The sequence below is a fragment of the Enhydra lutris genome, unplaced genomic scaffold, assembly GCF_002288905.1.
Source record: "Enhydra lutris kenyoni isolate GAN:26980312 unplaced genomic scaffold, ASM228890v2 scaffoldscaffold12, whole genome shotgun sequence".
Lineage (NCBI taxonomy): Eukaryota > Metazoa > Chordata > Mammalia > Carnivora > Mustelidae > Enhydra > Enhydra lutris.
This window is the reverse complement of record NW_019154096.1, coordinates 72,142,702-72,158,304: the sequence shown is the minus strand read 5'-3', so window position 1 is coordinate 72,158,304 and position 15,603 is coordinate 72,142,702. Positions and strand designations below refer to the sequence as shown.

The following is a 15,603-nucleotide window of genomic DNA, read 5'->3' as shown; positions in this document are numbered from 1 at the left end:
TATGAAATATTGTGGAAAGAAATTGAAGATGAGCTACATAAATGGAGAGATATGCCGTGTTCACCAAACGGACAGCTGAAGATTATTAAGATATCAGTTCTTCCCAAAAGTGGTCTATAGTTTCAGTGTAATGCATTAAAAAAAAAATCCTTGCAGGCTTTTTGTAAAATCGACAATTTGATTTTAAAGTGAATATGGAAAAGCAAAAACTAGAATAGCCAAAGTTTTTCTGAAAAAGAACAAAGTTGGAGGACTTACACTATCTGATTTCAAGACTTAATATAGACCTATGTAATCATGGCAGGATGGTATGGACATAAACAAGACTTAGAGATCAATGGAAAAGAGCAGGGTCCCCAAAGAGATCCATGCACGCACAGCCACTGGACTTTAGACAAAGGTGCCAAGTAATTCATTGGAAAAAGACAGTCTTTTCCAAACCTGGTGCTAAAGCAATCAGACATCAAAGTACCAAAAAACAGAAAAAAAAAATAACCCTCAACCTTTACCCACCACATCCAAAATTAACTTGATGTGGATCATAGATCAAAGACAAGAGTAAAATCGAGATAGACCCAGGCAGATTCGCTTGCTCTAATTCAATGACTGTTATGTCTTTTCACTGAGTGTCAAAATCTGAATTCACATAAATTATGTGCCTGATATGTGTGTGTGTGAGTGTGTGTGTGTGTGTGTGTATTTTTAAAAAAGCCTGTTTCTACTTGCCATTTCTCTGCACACATCACATTATTTCTGTGCTGCCTTGAAAGATACCATCTGAGTAATGTCCACATAAAGGACCCATTTTAAATACCACCCATCATACTGAGCCCCATGGACAAGGAACAAACGACAACTTTCTTCCAGAAAGAGATGATAGAGATGTTTGCATTGAGAGGAGCTGACAGCTTGTCCCACCTTCATTGTCTAATATCCTAAGTCTGCTGGACCCTTGCCCTTACCTTAAGACAAAACCAGTTTTCAAATGTCTTTGAAGGAAACTTTCATGGGACAGTGGCAGATTTTACTTTCTTCCTCCTGTTGGCAAATCTCATTCCCGCCTTTGTTTCACTGCAGGAGGGCCGTGTATGATCAGCCCTCCCTTGTCGACGCCTCAGCAGCCAAGCAGGGAGGCATCCCACTTGGAACGTGTCTCCAACCTGCTTCTCGTTACCCATCTCCTTGAAAGCGGCTGTCTGTGGGATCCATTCCATGCTAAAAGTTAAAATCAAGGAGGTGGATAAACTTATAAGTTCTCTCCTCACATTCTCATACACCTCATCTCTGAACACCCATAGTTGGGCCACAGGGGAGTTTTCTGAGTCCCTGGCTGTTAAGAGTCCCTGCCTAGCATTGTCAAGAGCATCCCCCTTTCTTGCATTTGTTACAATGTTCATGGTGTATACACTGACCTTCTGTATGCCTGTCTCACTGCATTGGGTCTCCCACAAGGGAGGGACCCCATCTGTTCATTTCTGTAACCTCAACATCTAGCAAAGAGCTGAGGCCATGGCAGACATGCCCATGTGGATGTATATATGAATATGTGAAGTGTTCTTCCTTACAGAGTTCTCCCGGCACTTAAGTTCACTAAAACAACCTACCCATATAACAAGCTTCCATGCTAGCAGCTTTTGCCAGCAATGTCAATTCTTGCAAAACATGCAAAACAAATGTTTAATGGTTAGTCCATCCCATAGAGTGCGTCTGTAAGATAAGAGAAAGTGAAAAGTTTGTCCACCAGTCGAATGCTAGTCTCATCCCATCCCTACATCCCAACCCTAAACGTGCCAGCTTCTTGCCTCTGTATTTATGGTTCCACACTGCTCTGCCACCAGACCACATGACCTTGAGTGACTCCCCTTAAGCCCTTTCTCTTTAACTTTCCACAAGTGGAATAAGCCACTGGGTAAGCCCTCCATCTGGTGAGCTAGCTGGGATACACCTTCGAGAGATGGCCAACTCCCTACTTCCCACATTCTCTTTTTGGTGGTTTACTTCTCCGATGGGGCATGTAGCAACCCATATAGGGGACACAGTTGAATCAGATGTCAGTGAGGCATGGGGCACAACAAGACAAGAATGGGATCTGGGCCTTGTGTAACCCTCACCATCAGGAGAGGGCAAGTAACACCACAACCCTACTATCTTAACTTGAGTTGGTTCCAGGGAGAACCATCTTTTCTCCTATCTTATTTGTGTTCTGATATCACAAGGACTGATAGGCAGAAAGGAGCATTCCAAATGTGGGAAGTCTGCCCATTCCCTGTCTCCTGCCTTGTCTGGTTGTAGTGGGACCGGCAGAATCACGGTTGGGTTTTCCTGGCGCCATCGTCATGCCAGGCTAACACAGGAAGTTGTTATTTAGAGATAAGGGAAACCACAGTTAACACCCTCCCTCCATAATCTGATGGAGTCTCAGAACTGCGAAGTAATTTCTGTCTTAGTCTATGGAAAATTAAGCGTTTCTCCAGCCTTACTCATCAGGGAAGCCATTAAGCCAAGTGGACTCAGCCATTATCCCAGCTACAATTGTGCTCAGACAGCTATAAGCTTCTGGCCTCATGGGAAGAGAGCAGATTTCATGAGCATGGACCTAGTGGTGGCTCCGCCGTGACAGAGGGACAACAAAATGCCACTCACTCCACAGCAGCGAGTCAAGGAAGAGAGGGTCATTTAAAGCTAGAAAGGAAGGAGTTGGTTTAAAATGAGCAATTCTGTCGAGACAGGAAGGAGACTCAAAGACGTAGCTGCCACAGGATTAACTGTAAATGGGCACAAGGGCTCTTTTTAGGACAACAGAAGCGTTCCAAACTGAATTATAGAGACAGTTGCGCAACTTGGTAAAGTTATTACAAGTCATTGGATTATGTGCCTCAACAGGTGAATTTCATGGTAGGTAAAGTTTACCTCGATAAAGTTGTTTTTTAAAAAATTAAACTGTTGGGGCTTCTGGCTGGCTCAGTCAATGGACTATGTGACTCTTGATTTTAGGGTCATGAGTTTAAGCCCCATGCTGGGCGTAGAGCTTATTTAATTTATTTTTTTAATTAAACTGTTGAGCATGCTACCTCCTTCTAAGGATGCTGTGATGCACGTCTCACTCTCCTGCAGGAAAAGTGCCAACTCTTCAGCGTGGTCTAACAGGATCTCCTGATCTTTGCTGCCTCCTTCTCTGACCTTTTACCCATCACATCCCCACACTCCCGCTGCTCCTGCAAACCCGGTGTTTTCAGTTGCTTGGACTCACCAGCCTCTCCCAGCTCTCTCCCCTTTTCTGTTTCCTCTGTGTGAAAACCCCTCTGGTCCACCTCATTTGTCCCTCGTGGGTTAGTGCTGATGTCGCTTCCTCTATAGAGCAATCAGATGGAGCCTCATCTTTTAGGTGGAAGGGGCCGGACTCCCCAGGCTTAGGAATGCTGGGCCTCATTGATCTCATCTAAGCTCCATTTCTTGGGATTTATCTTCCCTTTGGGAGTGCCGTCTCACTAACTGTTGCTGACCCCAGGGTCCTGGCCTCAGAGCACTACCCACTTTCCCTGCCCCGTCCTTCCCCTCAGTCCCAAGGTCACCTTACGGCCAAGACCAGACTGGAGTAGTGAGAGCTTGGGCTCGCCATTCAGGGAAGCAGACACAATCAGTAAGGAGCATGGAACGATGAGATTCAGCTCATCTCTGGCTGTGAACTACCCCAGGGGCTCTAGGTCTGGCTCCTGGTTCTTGACTTTGCTCCCAGCCTTCTCTGTATGGCAGAAGTCACTTTCCCTCCCCACCAAGGCACCTGCAAGAAGGGCTAGACCTTCTAAGAGCTAAGATGCAAGAGAGTGAGACCCAGAAAGTGGCAATAATTTCCTCTCCTGTTAAAGTCCTTCTTCCATAGGCCCTTTTCCTGCCTGAGGACTGGCCTCTCTCTTATGCCTTTAGGGAGACGCTTCCAATTCTACGCACAGTGCCATTGCCTCACCTAAGCGATTCGATCAGTCAACCAGAACAGAAACCGCCCTGGAGTGAACGCTGTCGCTGTCGGGAGCTGAGGGCTGTTTTTGCTCACCGCCCCCTCCCCCCACCTTTTACTCCCCGGCTGGCAGAGGGGGATCTTGAACCCCTGGCCCAGAGCTTCTAGTTCACTGTATAGTTAAGTTTTGGGTTTGTTTGTTTCCTTCCATAAGTATTTATCGAGTGCCTTCTATGTGTCCGGGACCATGGTGGGGGCTTGGAAAATAGCAATCAGTAAGTAAAGTTCTCAGGCTCTTGGAGCTTACCTCCTAAAATGAGAGAGGGGAGGCGCTAATAACATAACTACAGACGGGACTGTGAAGAGCCCAGCAGAAATTCTGGTGGAGAAACCTAGAAAACTCACGCAGGTGGGAATACCATCACCCTGGCCTAGATTCTCCAGTTTGATTAAATCATCCCTCTGGGACTTGAACTTCCCCAGACAATCACTTTGCCCTCCAGACAGGAAAAGAAGCAGCAGCCCTGCTCCCAAAACCTCCGTGCGTCCAAACCCTTTCCTAGAGGTCGAGATGTGAAACGGGCTTCCCCTCGCTTTGTATTCCCGGTGGACCTTCCAAAGGAGTTCTACAAGGGCCACAGAAGACCCCGTGCTTAAGAAACGGTTTGTACCAACTCTGCTTGAGCCGCCATCTACCCCAATCCTTCTGCCAGAGGAAGGAAACTGGAGAAGCTGGGAGCGGGTTTGAGAAGCAGGTTGGTATACAGCAGCGCAAGTCCTGGTCACAAGCCCCCTGGGCTGACCCTGCCACCTGATTTCCCCCCAGGGACCAACCAGCTGCCTTTTACACTCCCCTGTGCACGTGACTCACGTGGGCAACTTGTTGAAATGCAGATCAAGATTCAGCAAATCTGGAGCAGGGCCCGAGATTCTGCATTTCTAACGTGCTCCCAGGCAATAGACGCCACGGCTGCCGGTCCACGGACCCCACTCGGACGAGCATCCCCTGTTGAGTGGTCCCACACTGAGTCGTTGCTTTGTTTCTCTGGGCCTAGCAGCACTGGCATCACCTGGGAACTTGCCGCCAGTGCAGATTTTTAAGTTCCACCTCAGATCTACCAAATAAGACTTGGCATCTTAAGGATATATCCAGGAGATTATTTGCGTGTTAACGTTGGAGAAGTGCTGGTCTAGAAGACCTTCCCAGGGCTCTGATCTGCCTAGAGTCAACGGTTTTGTAGAGGAAACTATGATTTTAAAGCACACAGCTTCTCATATGAAGACTGTGTCCTATGCAACGTTTAAAAGGAGCATAAATGAGGGAGCTATGTACGTAGAAAGTCTTAGCGCTGGAGAGGGGAGACGACAGATGGGGCTTTGGAGAAACAACTTGCAATGAGCAGAAGGACCCACCAGAGGGAACCAGAGCCCAGGTGGTGACTGCAAGGTGGGCTCTGGGGAGGAGAAAAGTCCTTCTGCTTGGGAAAAGTGGGCCCACATGCTATTTCTTGGTAACCATGTAAAATTAAGCTGGAAAGTATACTTTAAAAAAAAAGATGGAAAATAATTGAGCATTATGGCTGAAAAACAGAATCGGAAGTTAAGAAAATTCAAAAGAAAAAAACCCAAGGTTTTAGAGACTGTAGAATATCATTATGAAGATATATGTGACGGGGCACCTGGGTGGCTCAGTGGGTTAAAGCCTCTGCCTTTGGCTCCGGTCATGATCCTGGGGTCCTGGGATCGAGCCCTGTGTCCGGCTATCTGCTAGGCAGCGAGCCTGCTTCTATTTCTCTCTCTCTGCCTGCCTCTCTGCCTATTTGTGATCTCTGTCTGTCAAATAAATAAATAAAATCTTTAAAAAAAAAAAGATATATGTGACATAATCTAGGAGAGTATCGTTCCTATCTGGGGTAGGAAATGATTTCTTAATCAAGGCACGGGAAGCACTAACCAATCAGGGAAAGACTGGTAAATTGGGAGTGCACCTGGCATAAGAGACACCTGTAAGAAAGGAGAGTGCCAGGTCAACAGTAGGAGGAGGTGTGTGCCATGTATGGAACCGGTGAAGGGCTTCCATCAAGAATACATAAGGACGGGACTGGAAGAGATTATGCTGAGTGAAATAAGTCAAGCAGAGAGAGGCAATTATCATATGGTTTCACTTATTTGTGGAGCATAACAAATAACATGGAGGACATGGGGAGATGGAGAGGAGAAGGGAGTTGAGGGAGATTGGAAGGGGAGGTGAACCATGAGAGACTATGGACACTGAAAAACAACCTGAGGGTTTTGAAGGGGCGGGGGGTGGGAGGTTGGGGGAACCTGGTGGTGGGTATTGGGGAGGGCACGGATTGCATGGAGCACTGGGTGTGGTGCAAAAACAATGAATAATGTTACGCTGAAAATAAATAAATAAAAAAAAAGAATACATAAGGACGGGGTGCCTGAATGGTGCTGTCAATTGGGCGTCTGCCTTTGGCTCAGATCACGATCCTGGAGTCCCTGGATCGAGCCCCTGCACTGGGCTCCCTGCTCAGCGGGGAGTATGCTTCTCCCTCTGCCCCTCATCCCGCTCTATTCTCTCTCTCTCTCTCTCTCTGTGTCTCTCCCTCAAATAAGTAAATAAAATCTTTAAATCAACAAGAAAACAAAAGCTTACTAGAAAAAATGCACAAAAGACTAGAACAGACATTTCACAAAGGGTCATCTCAATGGCCAACAAAAAAAGCATTTGGTCTCATGTTACCCAGAAAAATGCAAATTAAAGCAACTGTGAGTTACCACAACATACCCACCAGTGTTGACAGGGGGAATTACTGGTGGGATTGTGAACTGATAGAAACTTTGGAATAGAGCTGAGAATTTTGTAGGAAATCGAAGATATACATACCCTAGAGCCCAGGGCCTCCACTCCTAGACCTGCACCCACAGAAAAGCACGCACATAACCCAAGGAGACATGTACAAGAGTGTTCCCCAACTCAGAAGCAGCAGAAGATGGATTAAGCAACCATAACATAATCATAATCATAATCATAACATAAACAGTGAAAATGAGCCAAAGTCAAGCATATCAGTAAGTCTGAAAAACATAATGTTCAGGGAGAAAAGCAGACCCAGGAAACACATGCTATATGAATCCATTACTACAAAGTTCCAAAGTGGGATAATGCAAAAAAACAAAAAACAAAAAAAAAACCCCTGCTGTTAAAAGACTACAAAAAAAACCATTTAAACTAATCTTTAAAAACCTAGTAAATATAAGTAGGTTTGATGGTTAATTTTATGGGTCAGCTTGGCTGGACCATGGTCTGATGAATGACTCTGGATGGTTCTGTGAAGATGTTTTTGGATAAGATTAATATTTAAATCAGTGGACTTTGGATAAAGCAAACTGCCCTTCATACCATGGGTGGGCCTCACCCAATCAGCTGAAGCCCTGAACAAAAGAAAGACTGATGTACCCCAAGCGAGAAGAAATCCTGACAGCAGGCTTGACCTGCAACAGGGGCTCTTCCCTGGGTCTCCAGCCTGCCGGTCCTCCAGTCTCACGATCACGTGAGCCACTTCCTTAAAATCTCTTCTCTGTCTCTCTGAACAACCCTGACCGATACAGTAGGTAAAAACAGATGAAATGCAGACAAAAGGTAAAGGCTACAAGGCAGAGACATAACACGAACATGAAAGGAAAACCCCCAGAAGTGGCAGGTAAATGTAAACATGAAAGTAAAACCCAGATGACAGGCAGTTGAAAAGGAAGCGTGGAAAAGGAGCCAGCTCGTGAGGTAGATGACTGTGAATAAAAATGAGCCCCAAACCAAGTAACAATCAGGAATAAAATTTGATGTAAAAATGATCCCAGAGAAATACCTAAAAGCAAAACAAAACAAAACAAAAAAAAGCTTGGGGATGCAAATGAGAGAGAGAGAGAAGGAGTGAGCTCGAAGCAGGTTAGTGGCTCAGTGCAGGAAGCATCGGTTTCCCCAGGGGGTGAAGACCTGTTGCCACGGTGACAGCCTCCCAGGCAGCGTGGCAGGGTGTCCCCTTTCTCACCCTCTTTCCCTGATGTCTGGAGAAGCTGGGTCCTGACCATGGCACCCTTTCCTGTCCGTTCATTTTGGGATGGGACCTTAGATCCTTCCCCTAAGCATCTGGAGGTGACCAGGCTGCTGACACACGGCTGGACCGGGAGGATTCCCAACCAGCCTGCCTCCCAGAGTAACAGGGGCCAATGTTTCCATGTATTTCCTGCTTGTCTGTTTCCCTCTTACATATTTGTGTATCGACAGCATCCGGATCATCCTCTGTATAAATAGTTGTGTATCCTGCTGCTGTTAAAGACCACATGACATCACACATACGTTATTGGAAATTTGTCAAAGACTTGCTTTTGCATTGGTATAGAATATTGCGACATAGATCGTGCACCGGCTGTTTCACACACGTTTGAGTGCATGTAATGTGTCTGGCGTTGTGCGGCTCCTGCGAGGCCACTCTCCGTTAGCAGCTAGTGTGGAGCCGATGGCTGTGTCACTGAACACAGAGCAGGAGGCATTTTCTTCACCGCTAAGAGGTGCTGCTGGCAGATTCCTGGGTCTGGAGCTGTTCCAGGTGACTGAACTTGCCCGTGTGCATGGGAGGAGCCCTGTCGTGTTTTCGATGGCTCACACGGATGTGAGCACTGGACCACGTCCTAAACATCCCCACTCTGAATTTCCTAGTGGAGTCAAAGGCAAATTTTAGGGTCCACACTTGTCAGAACATGGAAGTCTTCTTGTGTGAGCTGCTGTCTCCTTTTCAATTTTTTCAGTGGGTGAGACACTCAACATAGTTCTCATTTCAAGTCAGAATAATGTGTACAATGAAAGGCTCATTCCCACCACTTCCTTATCTGTGAGGTACCCACCTCCGGTAACCATTTTTATTTTATTTTATTTTATTTTTTTGGTGTGTATTATTCTAGGTTTTCTTTACGCAAATACAGATATATATGCTTATTTGTTCCTTTCCCACTCTAAAAGTTTGTCTACAACTTATATTCTTTTGCACCTTCCTTTGTGCATTTACTCAGGAACCATATTTAACCGTATTTCTTGGAGATATTTCCATACAAATAAAGACCTTCCTTCCTTGATCTCTATTACTGGGGCATAGCGTCCCACTGTATGGTCGGCCGTAACTCTCAAGCCAACCCTATTCGTGGACATTTGGGTTTGTCGTTAAGTTTGCCATCCCAAACAGGCTGTGTCGACTAACCTTGTGCATATTTTATTTTATACACAGAATTACCGGGTCAAGGATAAAGGCATTTTGGGGGGTGTATTTATTTATTTATTTTTCCTTTCTTTTTTTATTTTTCAGTGTAAATGCATTTGTAATGTTTGGTATCTGTTGTCACATTGCTTTTTGTAGGGGTTGTGCCAACGTCCATTTGCACCAGGGACACTCTTGGTCCCACCTTTGGCCGGAGGCCCAGGATGATTGCTTATTGAGTCAGCAGGCCGAAAATCGGCTCTATGAGAAGCCCGGTGCTAGACCACAGCCACCCAAGAATAAGAGGCTGCTGGTACTTCCCTTTGAGCAGAGGAGAGAAGGACCTATTAGATAACAAAGTCAGTTTGTGACAGAGGGCGTGATGATACCAGGACTAACACAGACAAAGGGCTGATATATTCTGCAAAGAAATCTTCAGGGGAGGCACAGGTGAGCTAGGCCCTGAGCGACAAGCAAGTTGTCAGAAGGAGGAGATGTACCTGACACCTGGGGGCAGCATGAACTTGGATATCCAAGAGCCACGGATAGCTGACTTGCATGGAGCATGAGGAATTAGATCAGAGAGGCAAGCGAAGCCCAGAGAGACTAAGCCTTCATCTTGAAGGGACTGAGCGTCTCCATGGGTTTGTACGTGGCAGTCACATGGTCAGATCGTCCCCCCAGCCACGTGCTCTGCCCACTCTGTTTCCCTGGACTCTGGCACTGCAGGAACGTGGTAAGGCTTGTCGGTCTCACCCCGGGGCATCATGTGATGCCTAAACTCAGACCTCACAATAGCCCCCAAGTAGGTCAGTTGTGATGCAAGAGAAGTTTGTGACTGTCCCTTGGGTTCCCATTACGCTGTCCTAGAAGGCAACTCCAGGCTCTGACACCTCCCATCCTAGCCTAGTGCAGCAGTATGATCAGAGAATGGGAGAACGGCTGTCAGAAGGTCGGAAAGCAGAGGACCCGAGAAAGGAAGGCTGCTGAGGGCACGTGGAGTAAGAACGGAACGCCGGTCAGAATGTGCACCATGAACGACTCCTTTCGGGATAAAGACTCCCTGTGCTGCCAACCGGGTCTATGCTCTGCTTCGCCATTGGAGTGAGTGTAGCCTGTGCTTCTGGTCCTTTCTTTCCTCCCACCACGTCCCCACCCCCCCCCCAAATGAGCCAAGGGGAGGAGCCCACCCCAGCACAGTGGTCCTAGCCTGACGCATGCAGAGCGCCCTGAGGTTTCCCACCCCAAAACTAAAAGCAGGAAGACCCTTCCTGGAGTCCTACTTTACCTGCCTCTCTGCCTTTCAGGATATGGACCAAATTCTACAAATCAGATCCACGCATTGCCCTTGGGAAATACTCCCCCTTGGAGAAAGAGATCCTAGTAAGTGTCCTAGAGGTTATTCACAGAGAGGCCCCCCTGAAGCCAGACAGTAGACTGGGTGGGGGGGAGTGGGGAGGTGGGGGGATGGAGTCGGAGGTTCAAACCCTACCAGACATGGAGACACAAGTCTCTCAGTGGCCTTGAGTTGGCTGCGTCCGCTCGAGGCTCCCATGCTTGCAGAGCCGATCCTCCCCTGTTTCAAAGTCCTGATCAGGAATATAACTGAGTGCTGACCGGGGACAGGAGCTGCCATCTCTGCAGCCCTTCCCTTGCAGGAGCCGCTTTCATATGTAAGGCCTCGCCATTGCCCTAAGTGGGCACCATTCTTTCCAACTCACTGCAGAGGAGGAGAGACAGGATCGGAACCTGGCCTATCTGACCCTACAGCTCCTCCCAGTTTCCCAGCGCACAGGGGCTCAGACACTCAGCCACGGGAGGTGGGGTAGGTGCCTCGAGGCAATTCCTCCTGTGGGTGCCCCCTGCTCCTGTCCTGTTGAGACTTTAACCGTCCCCTTCACATCGTCAGCGTCTGGGTGGTGTTCACACCATAGCGGCCAAGAGACTGCTGACTCACAAGCAAGAGGAAGAATGGAAAATGCTCAAGGAGCTCCAATCACTGTCTTCTGACTACAAGCGGGCGATGGAATATAGAACCCAGCACTCCCCTCCCTGTGCCACCTGTAGGCGCCTAGAAAAAATATGGACGGCAAAGGTGATCGTGCCCCCAGAGGAGTTAAGAATGCCGCAGCGCGAGAAACTCACCATCATCAAACACGTAGAACGGATGCAGCTTGCTCGAGCCCTCAGAAACCGACAGCTCTTGCCCTACATCGAGAGGTTTCGGGGCTCTGCCTTTCTGTCTGGAGGGGGCCTGACCCCAAAGGCCAAGGACAAGACGAGGGAAGACGAGGACGACGGGGACGCTGATTTCTGCTGTGACGCCAAGCAAGAGGAGAGAGGCGACGCAGAGAACACAGCCACCAAAAGACAAGAAATAAACATGAGCGTCATTTTCAAGTCAGAAGAGCCAAAAAAGGGTTTCTCACACCACCCAAGCGACCGGAAACCATTCTTACCCACCAGGAAAGCGGAGCGGTCCATCACTGGCTTAACCAACCGGAATCTTCTCCACGTAGCAGAATTCCCTGGCGATCTCATGCTGATGAATCAGGATTTCATTTCACGGGGAGCCCTCCACACTGAGGCCACCAAGGCCAGCTTCCTGGGGGGAGAGAGCATCTGGAAGGAGTAAAAGCACAAATCCTCTCATCAGTATTAAAGGCCTCCTTATTCCCATGGTGGCCGAGTGTCCTGGTCCTTATTATTCCCGTGGCTCTGCCCCAGACCCCGGCTCCCCCGGGCTCCTCCAGGGGAGACCTACAGGCAGAGGCTTCCTGGTGTCAGGCATCCCTTGGTTCTTGGCTCTCAGCTGCCCCCCTCATCCAGAGCCCGGGACTTTCCAGGATGCAGACCCCTCCTTTGCACCCAGCACCACGGGACCTGTGTCTCTTCCCCCTGCTGGTGAGACACATCACCCTCCAAGGTCCCGGCTTAAAACAACACTCGTTAATTCAACTTGTAATTCCGGGGCTCAGCAGTTTTGGTGGGGTTCAGTCTGTTCCCTGCAGGTCAGTTAGGTGACTCTCCCGGGCGTGGACAAGCTTCAGCAGGGTCTGTGGGAGGGACTGGCTGCAGGGTTCCTTGGTGCAGCAGGCTGGCCGAGGCTTGTTCACAGCCCCCTCGGGATCCGGGAGGGTAAGTGGCTGTTTGCGTGGCCCTTGGAGCTGCGACTCAGAACTGGCACACCATCACTGGGTCACATGTGTGGGCCAACGCAAGACACGCAGCGGGTCCAGAGGGAAGCATGGCCCCATGGACTTCATCTCTGGATGGGAAGAGCTGCAAAACCCCACTACAAAGGACATGAACCCAGGGCAGCGGGTATGGTGGGGACCCTGACTGGAATCCATCTCCTACAGAGTCCCAGGAGCTGGTACCAGCCATTAGCCCAGATGGGGGAGAGAGCGCTCCTCAAGAAGGCTGCCCAGACCCAAAATCTGGAGGTCGGTTCCCGGCTTCCCACAACTTGCTGAAGTCCACAACTTCTCCCTCAGAAGGTAGAGCCGCCCATTCCTGGCCTCCTCTCTTTGCTGCCCTGCTCTTAGTCTAGCCAGGTGACTCACACCTTCCTATCCGGCCAAGGACTGGCACAGGGCCCGCATGGCTGCCACGTGCACAGCTCCTTCGGGCAGGTCTGGGGGGGGGCGGTGTGCAGGGTCTCTGAAGCAGCACAGCTGCTCCCATGAAGGCCTGCCTATGCCCCAAGGCCACAGACCCAGAAGGCGGCCACTGGGGCAGCACATTGGGCATCTGCGACACAGGACACATTCATTTCTCGTCTGCATCTGAAGCACAGGAAGATGCCTCAGTTCACTGCACTCTGTCCTCAGCGATCTGCACACAGCTGGAAAGACACTGAGCTTGTCCATGTGGGCCCGTGGCTTCCTGGCCCAAGGCTAGCTTTCTTTCGGGCTCCCTCCTCCTGGGTGGGGACGGGGGTGGGATTCTTAGGTCAGCTCCTTCAGAACCACAGCTGCTCTCCCAGCAGATGGAGAGCCCTGGGCCCGGAGGCTCCTCCTTCCCTCATCTTCCAGGATGACTCCACTGGCCACAGGGGCAAGTTAGGAGAAAGGCATCCCAGGTATTGTGCTGGGAGCCCCTATGGCTCACATGCCAGGGTGCCAGAGCATGCTGGGAGGGTGCACACATGAGCTGTGTCTTTTCATGATGTCCGCCTTCGTTGCTCATAAAGCAAGGTTGACATCCCAAACTCAAGGCCTTTTCCCACGGCACCCACCTTGGCTTCATACGTGTTTCGCAAAACGAACACAAGTCACGCATCGGCCCGTGGGCAACAAGGGTGGGAAGTTAACACACCTGGTTAGTGGCCCTGGGTGCGTGCACTCGGTCAGCTTCCGGCCAGCTCTTGGCCTTCTCTGCTTACTGTATTCAACTAGCGGAAGGTCACTGTGTCCGGAGGTCAGTCGGGCAGAGCCTTGCAGGGCAGCTGCCCTTCTGATGCGGTCAGAAGTAGGGGAGTCAGTGTCCGGAGAGGCTGATAGTTTGCTGTAAAAGTCCTCCTTGTTCAAAGTTTAATCTGTATTTAGTCCTTCCAGACCTCTTCTGGTTCTAGTGATTGTCAGTTCCTGGTTCTCCTAGCTCTCCTGGCCTTGCCGATGACCAGTTTAGAACCCGCACACTCTGTGTTAGCGATGTCTAGTCTCAGCTCACTGCTGTTGGTGTCTTACATCACTGCTTGATGTACCCTCTACCCTGGATCCTTGTCTCAGCCGAAATGTCACCTCCCCAGAGGCAAAGGTCACCAAGTGCTTAATGGATCTGGGCTTTATTGATAAGATGAAACAAACAGTCCTCCCTAAGCTTCCCCCAGCCTTGGTGCTGGTGGTGGTGGTGGGGGGGGGGTAGAGTAGAAAAAGATAGTTATGATGATTTTGTCAGCACAGTACCCCCAAAGACAGAGTATCTGGTGGACTAAGCCAGTTTCCTTGTTCCCCTGCTGGGGAGGTCTTTTTGACTTTGAACTAACTTGGGCATTTCTCAAGGTCTCCCAGAAAAACTCAAAAGCATTCGTTCTCTCTCTTTATAAAAAGGAAGATATTGAACTATTTAGGTTTATTTGACATGTTAAATAACATGGAAGTGTGGTCCAATAGGAAGTGATGTCTGACCTCTTTAGGTTACGCTGGGATGGGGATATATTGTTAAATGTAGGTTTTCTAGAAATGGTATGGCATCCCTAGAAATCTGTCCTGCGATAATGGTATCACTCACAATTCTAGTTATTAACTTAACATGTTGTATGTCATAGAAATAATCAAATTTCCTTGTCAATTCCATTGTGATGAACTCTCATCAGATCTTTAACTGTGGCTATTTTTGAATCTTGTCATTTAAGTCTTGTCATTTACTATTCTTGGTTTACTCTGATACTTTTGCAAGAGTGATCCGTTTTCAAAAAGACTCATGGAAGGGGCTCTGACAATAGAGGCTTCTGATGACTTTAAGATCACACCACTGAACTGGGTGAGAACTTCCAGAACTCTAATGGAAAACCTGGATTCATAAAATGGCTATCAAAAGGGCAAGATCAATGAGAATTAATCTCATGGGACTGCATAAAGCCATGAGGGTGATTATTATGACTTTTGCTTCAAAATATCACTAGTTTCATAATATTGTGTTTTCCAGATTTAAGAAGACTTTTCTCCTCCCTCTTTTCTCTTAAGCTACTCATGACTTACAGTAGCTTGGTAAAATTTACCTTTGTGAAGGAAAATGAAACAATCACTTTTTCTCCCTACCTAATCCCTCCAGCATTTGGGAATTCTTAGTGAGTATTCTTATTTTCATGGCAATATAGTTATTTGCATAAGTTCAATAAGAATCTGTTCTCCTCATAACAGGACACAATTGGAAACATTGGTACATCACCAAAGCTTTGACTGGAATGTCATATTTGAGAATATGCCTGAATGAGATACGACCAGACAGCTTTAAAAACTCAGGTTGACTTTTTTTTTAATTTTATTTTTTATAAACATATAATATATTTTTATCCCCAGGGGTACAGGTCTGTGAATCGCCCGGTTTACACACTTCATAGCACTCACCATAGCACATACCCTCCCCAATGTCCATAAGCCCACCCCCCTCTCCGAACCCCCTTCCCCCATCAACCCTCAGTTTGTTTTGTGAGATTAAGAGTCACTTATGGTTTGTCTCCCTCCCAATCCCATCTTGTTTCATTTACTCTTCTCCTACCCCCTTAACCCCCCATGCTGCATCTCCTCTCCCTCATATCAGGGAGATCATATGATAGTTGTCTTTCTCCGTTGACTTATTTCACTAAGCATGATACCCTCTAGTTCCATCCACGTCATCGCAAATGGCAAGATTTCATTTCTTTTGATGGCTGCATAGTATTCCATT

At 48.1% G+C, this 15,603-nt stretch overlaps 2 protein-coding genes across 2 annotated transcripts in view; one reads left to right on the top strand and one right to left on the bottom strand.

Moving 5' to 3' along the window:
- LOC111145040 (deleted in malignant brain tumors 1) overlaps positions 1–15,603 on the bottom strand; it is a 197,318-nt gene that overhangs the window by 130,207 nt on the left and 51,508 nt on the right.
- Positions 10,130–11,845, top strand: LOC111145134 (chromosome unknown C10orf120 homolog). Its single transcript, XM_022499822.1, has 3 exons — positions 10,130–10,314; positions 10,518–10,593; positions 11,120–11,845. Exons 1-3 carry the CDS (start codon positions 10,130–10,132, stop codon positions 11,843–11,845), a joined length of 987 nt encoding a protein of 328 aa, XP_022355530.1.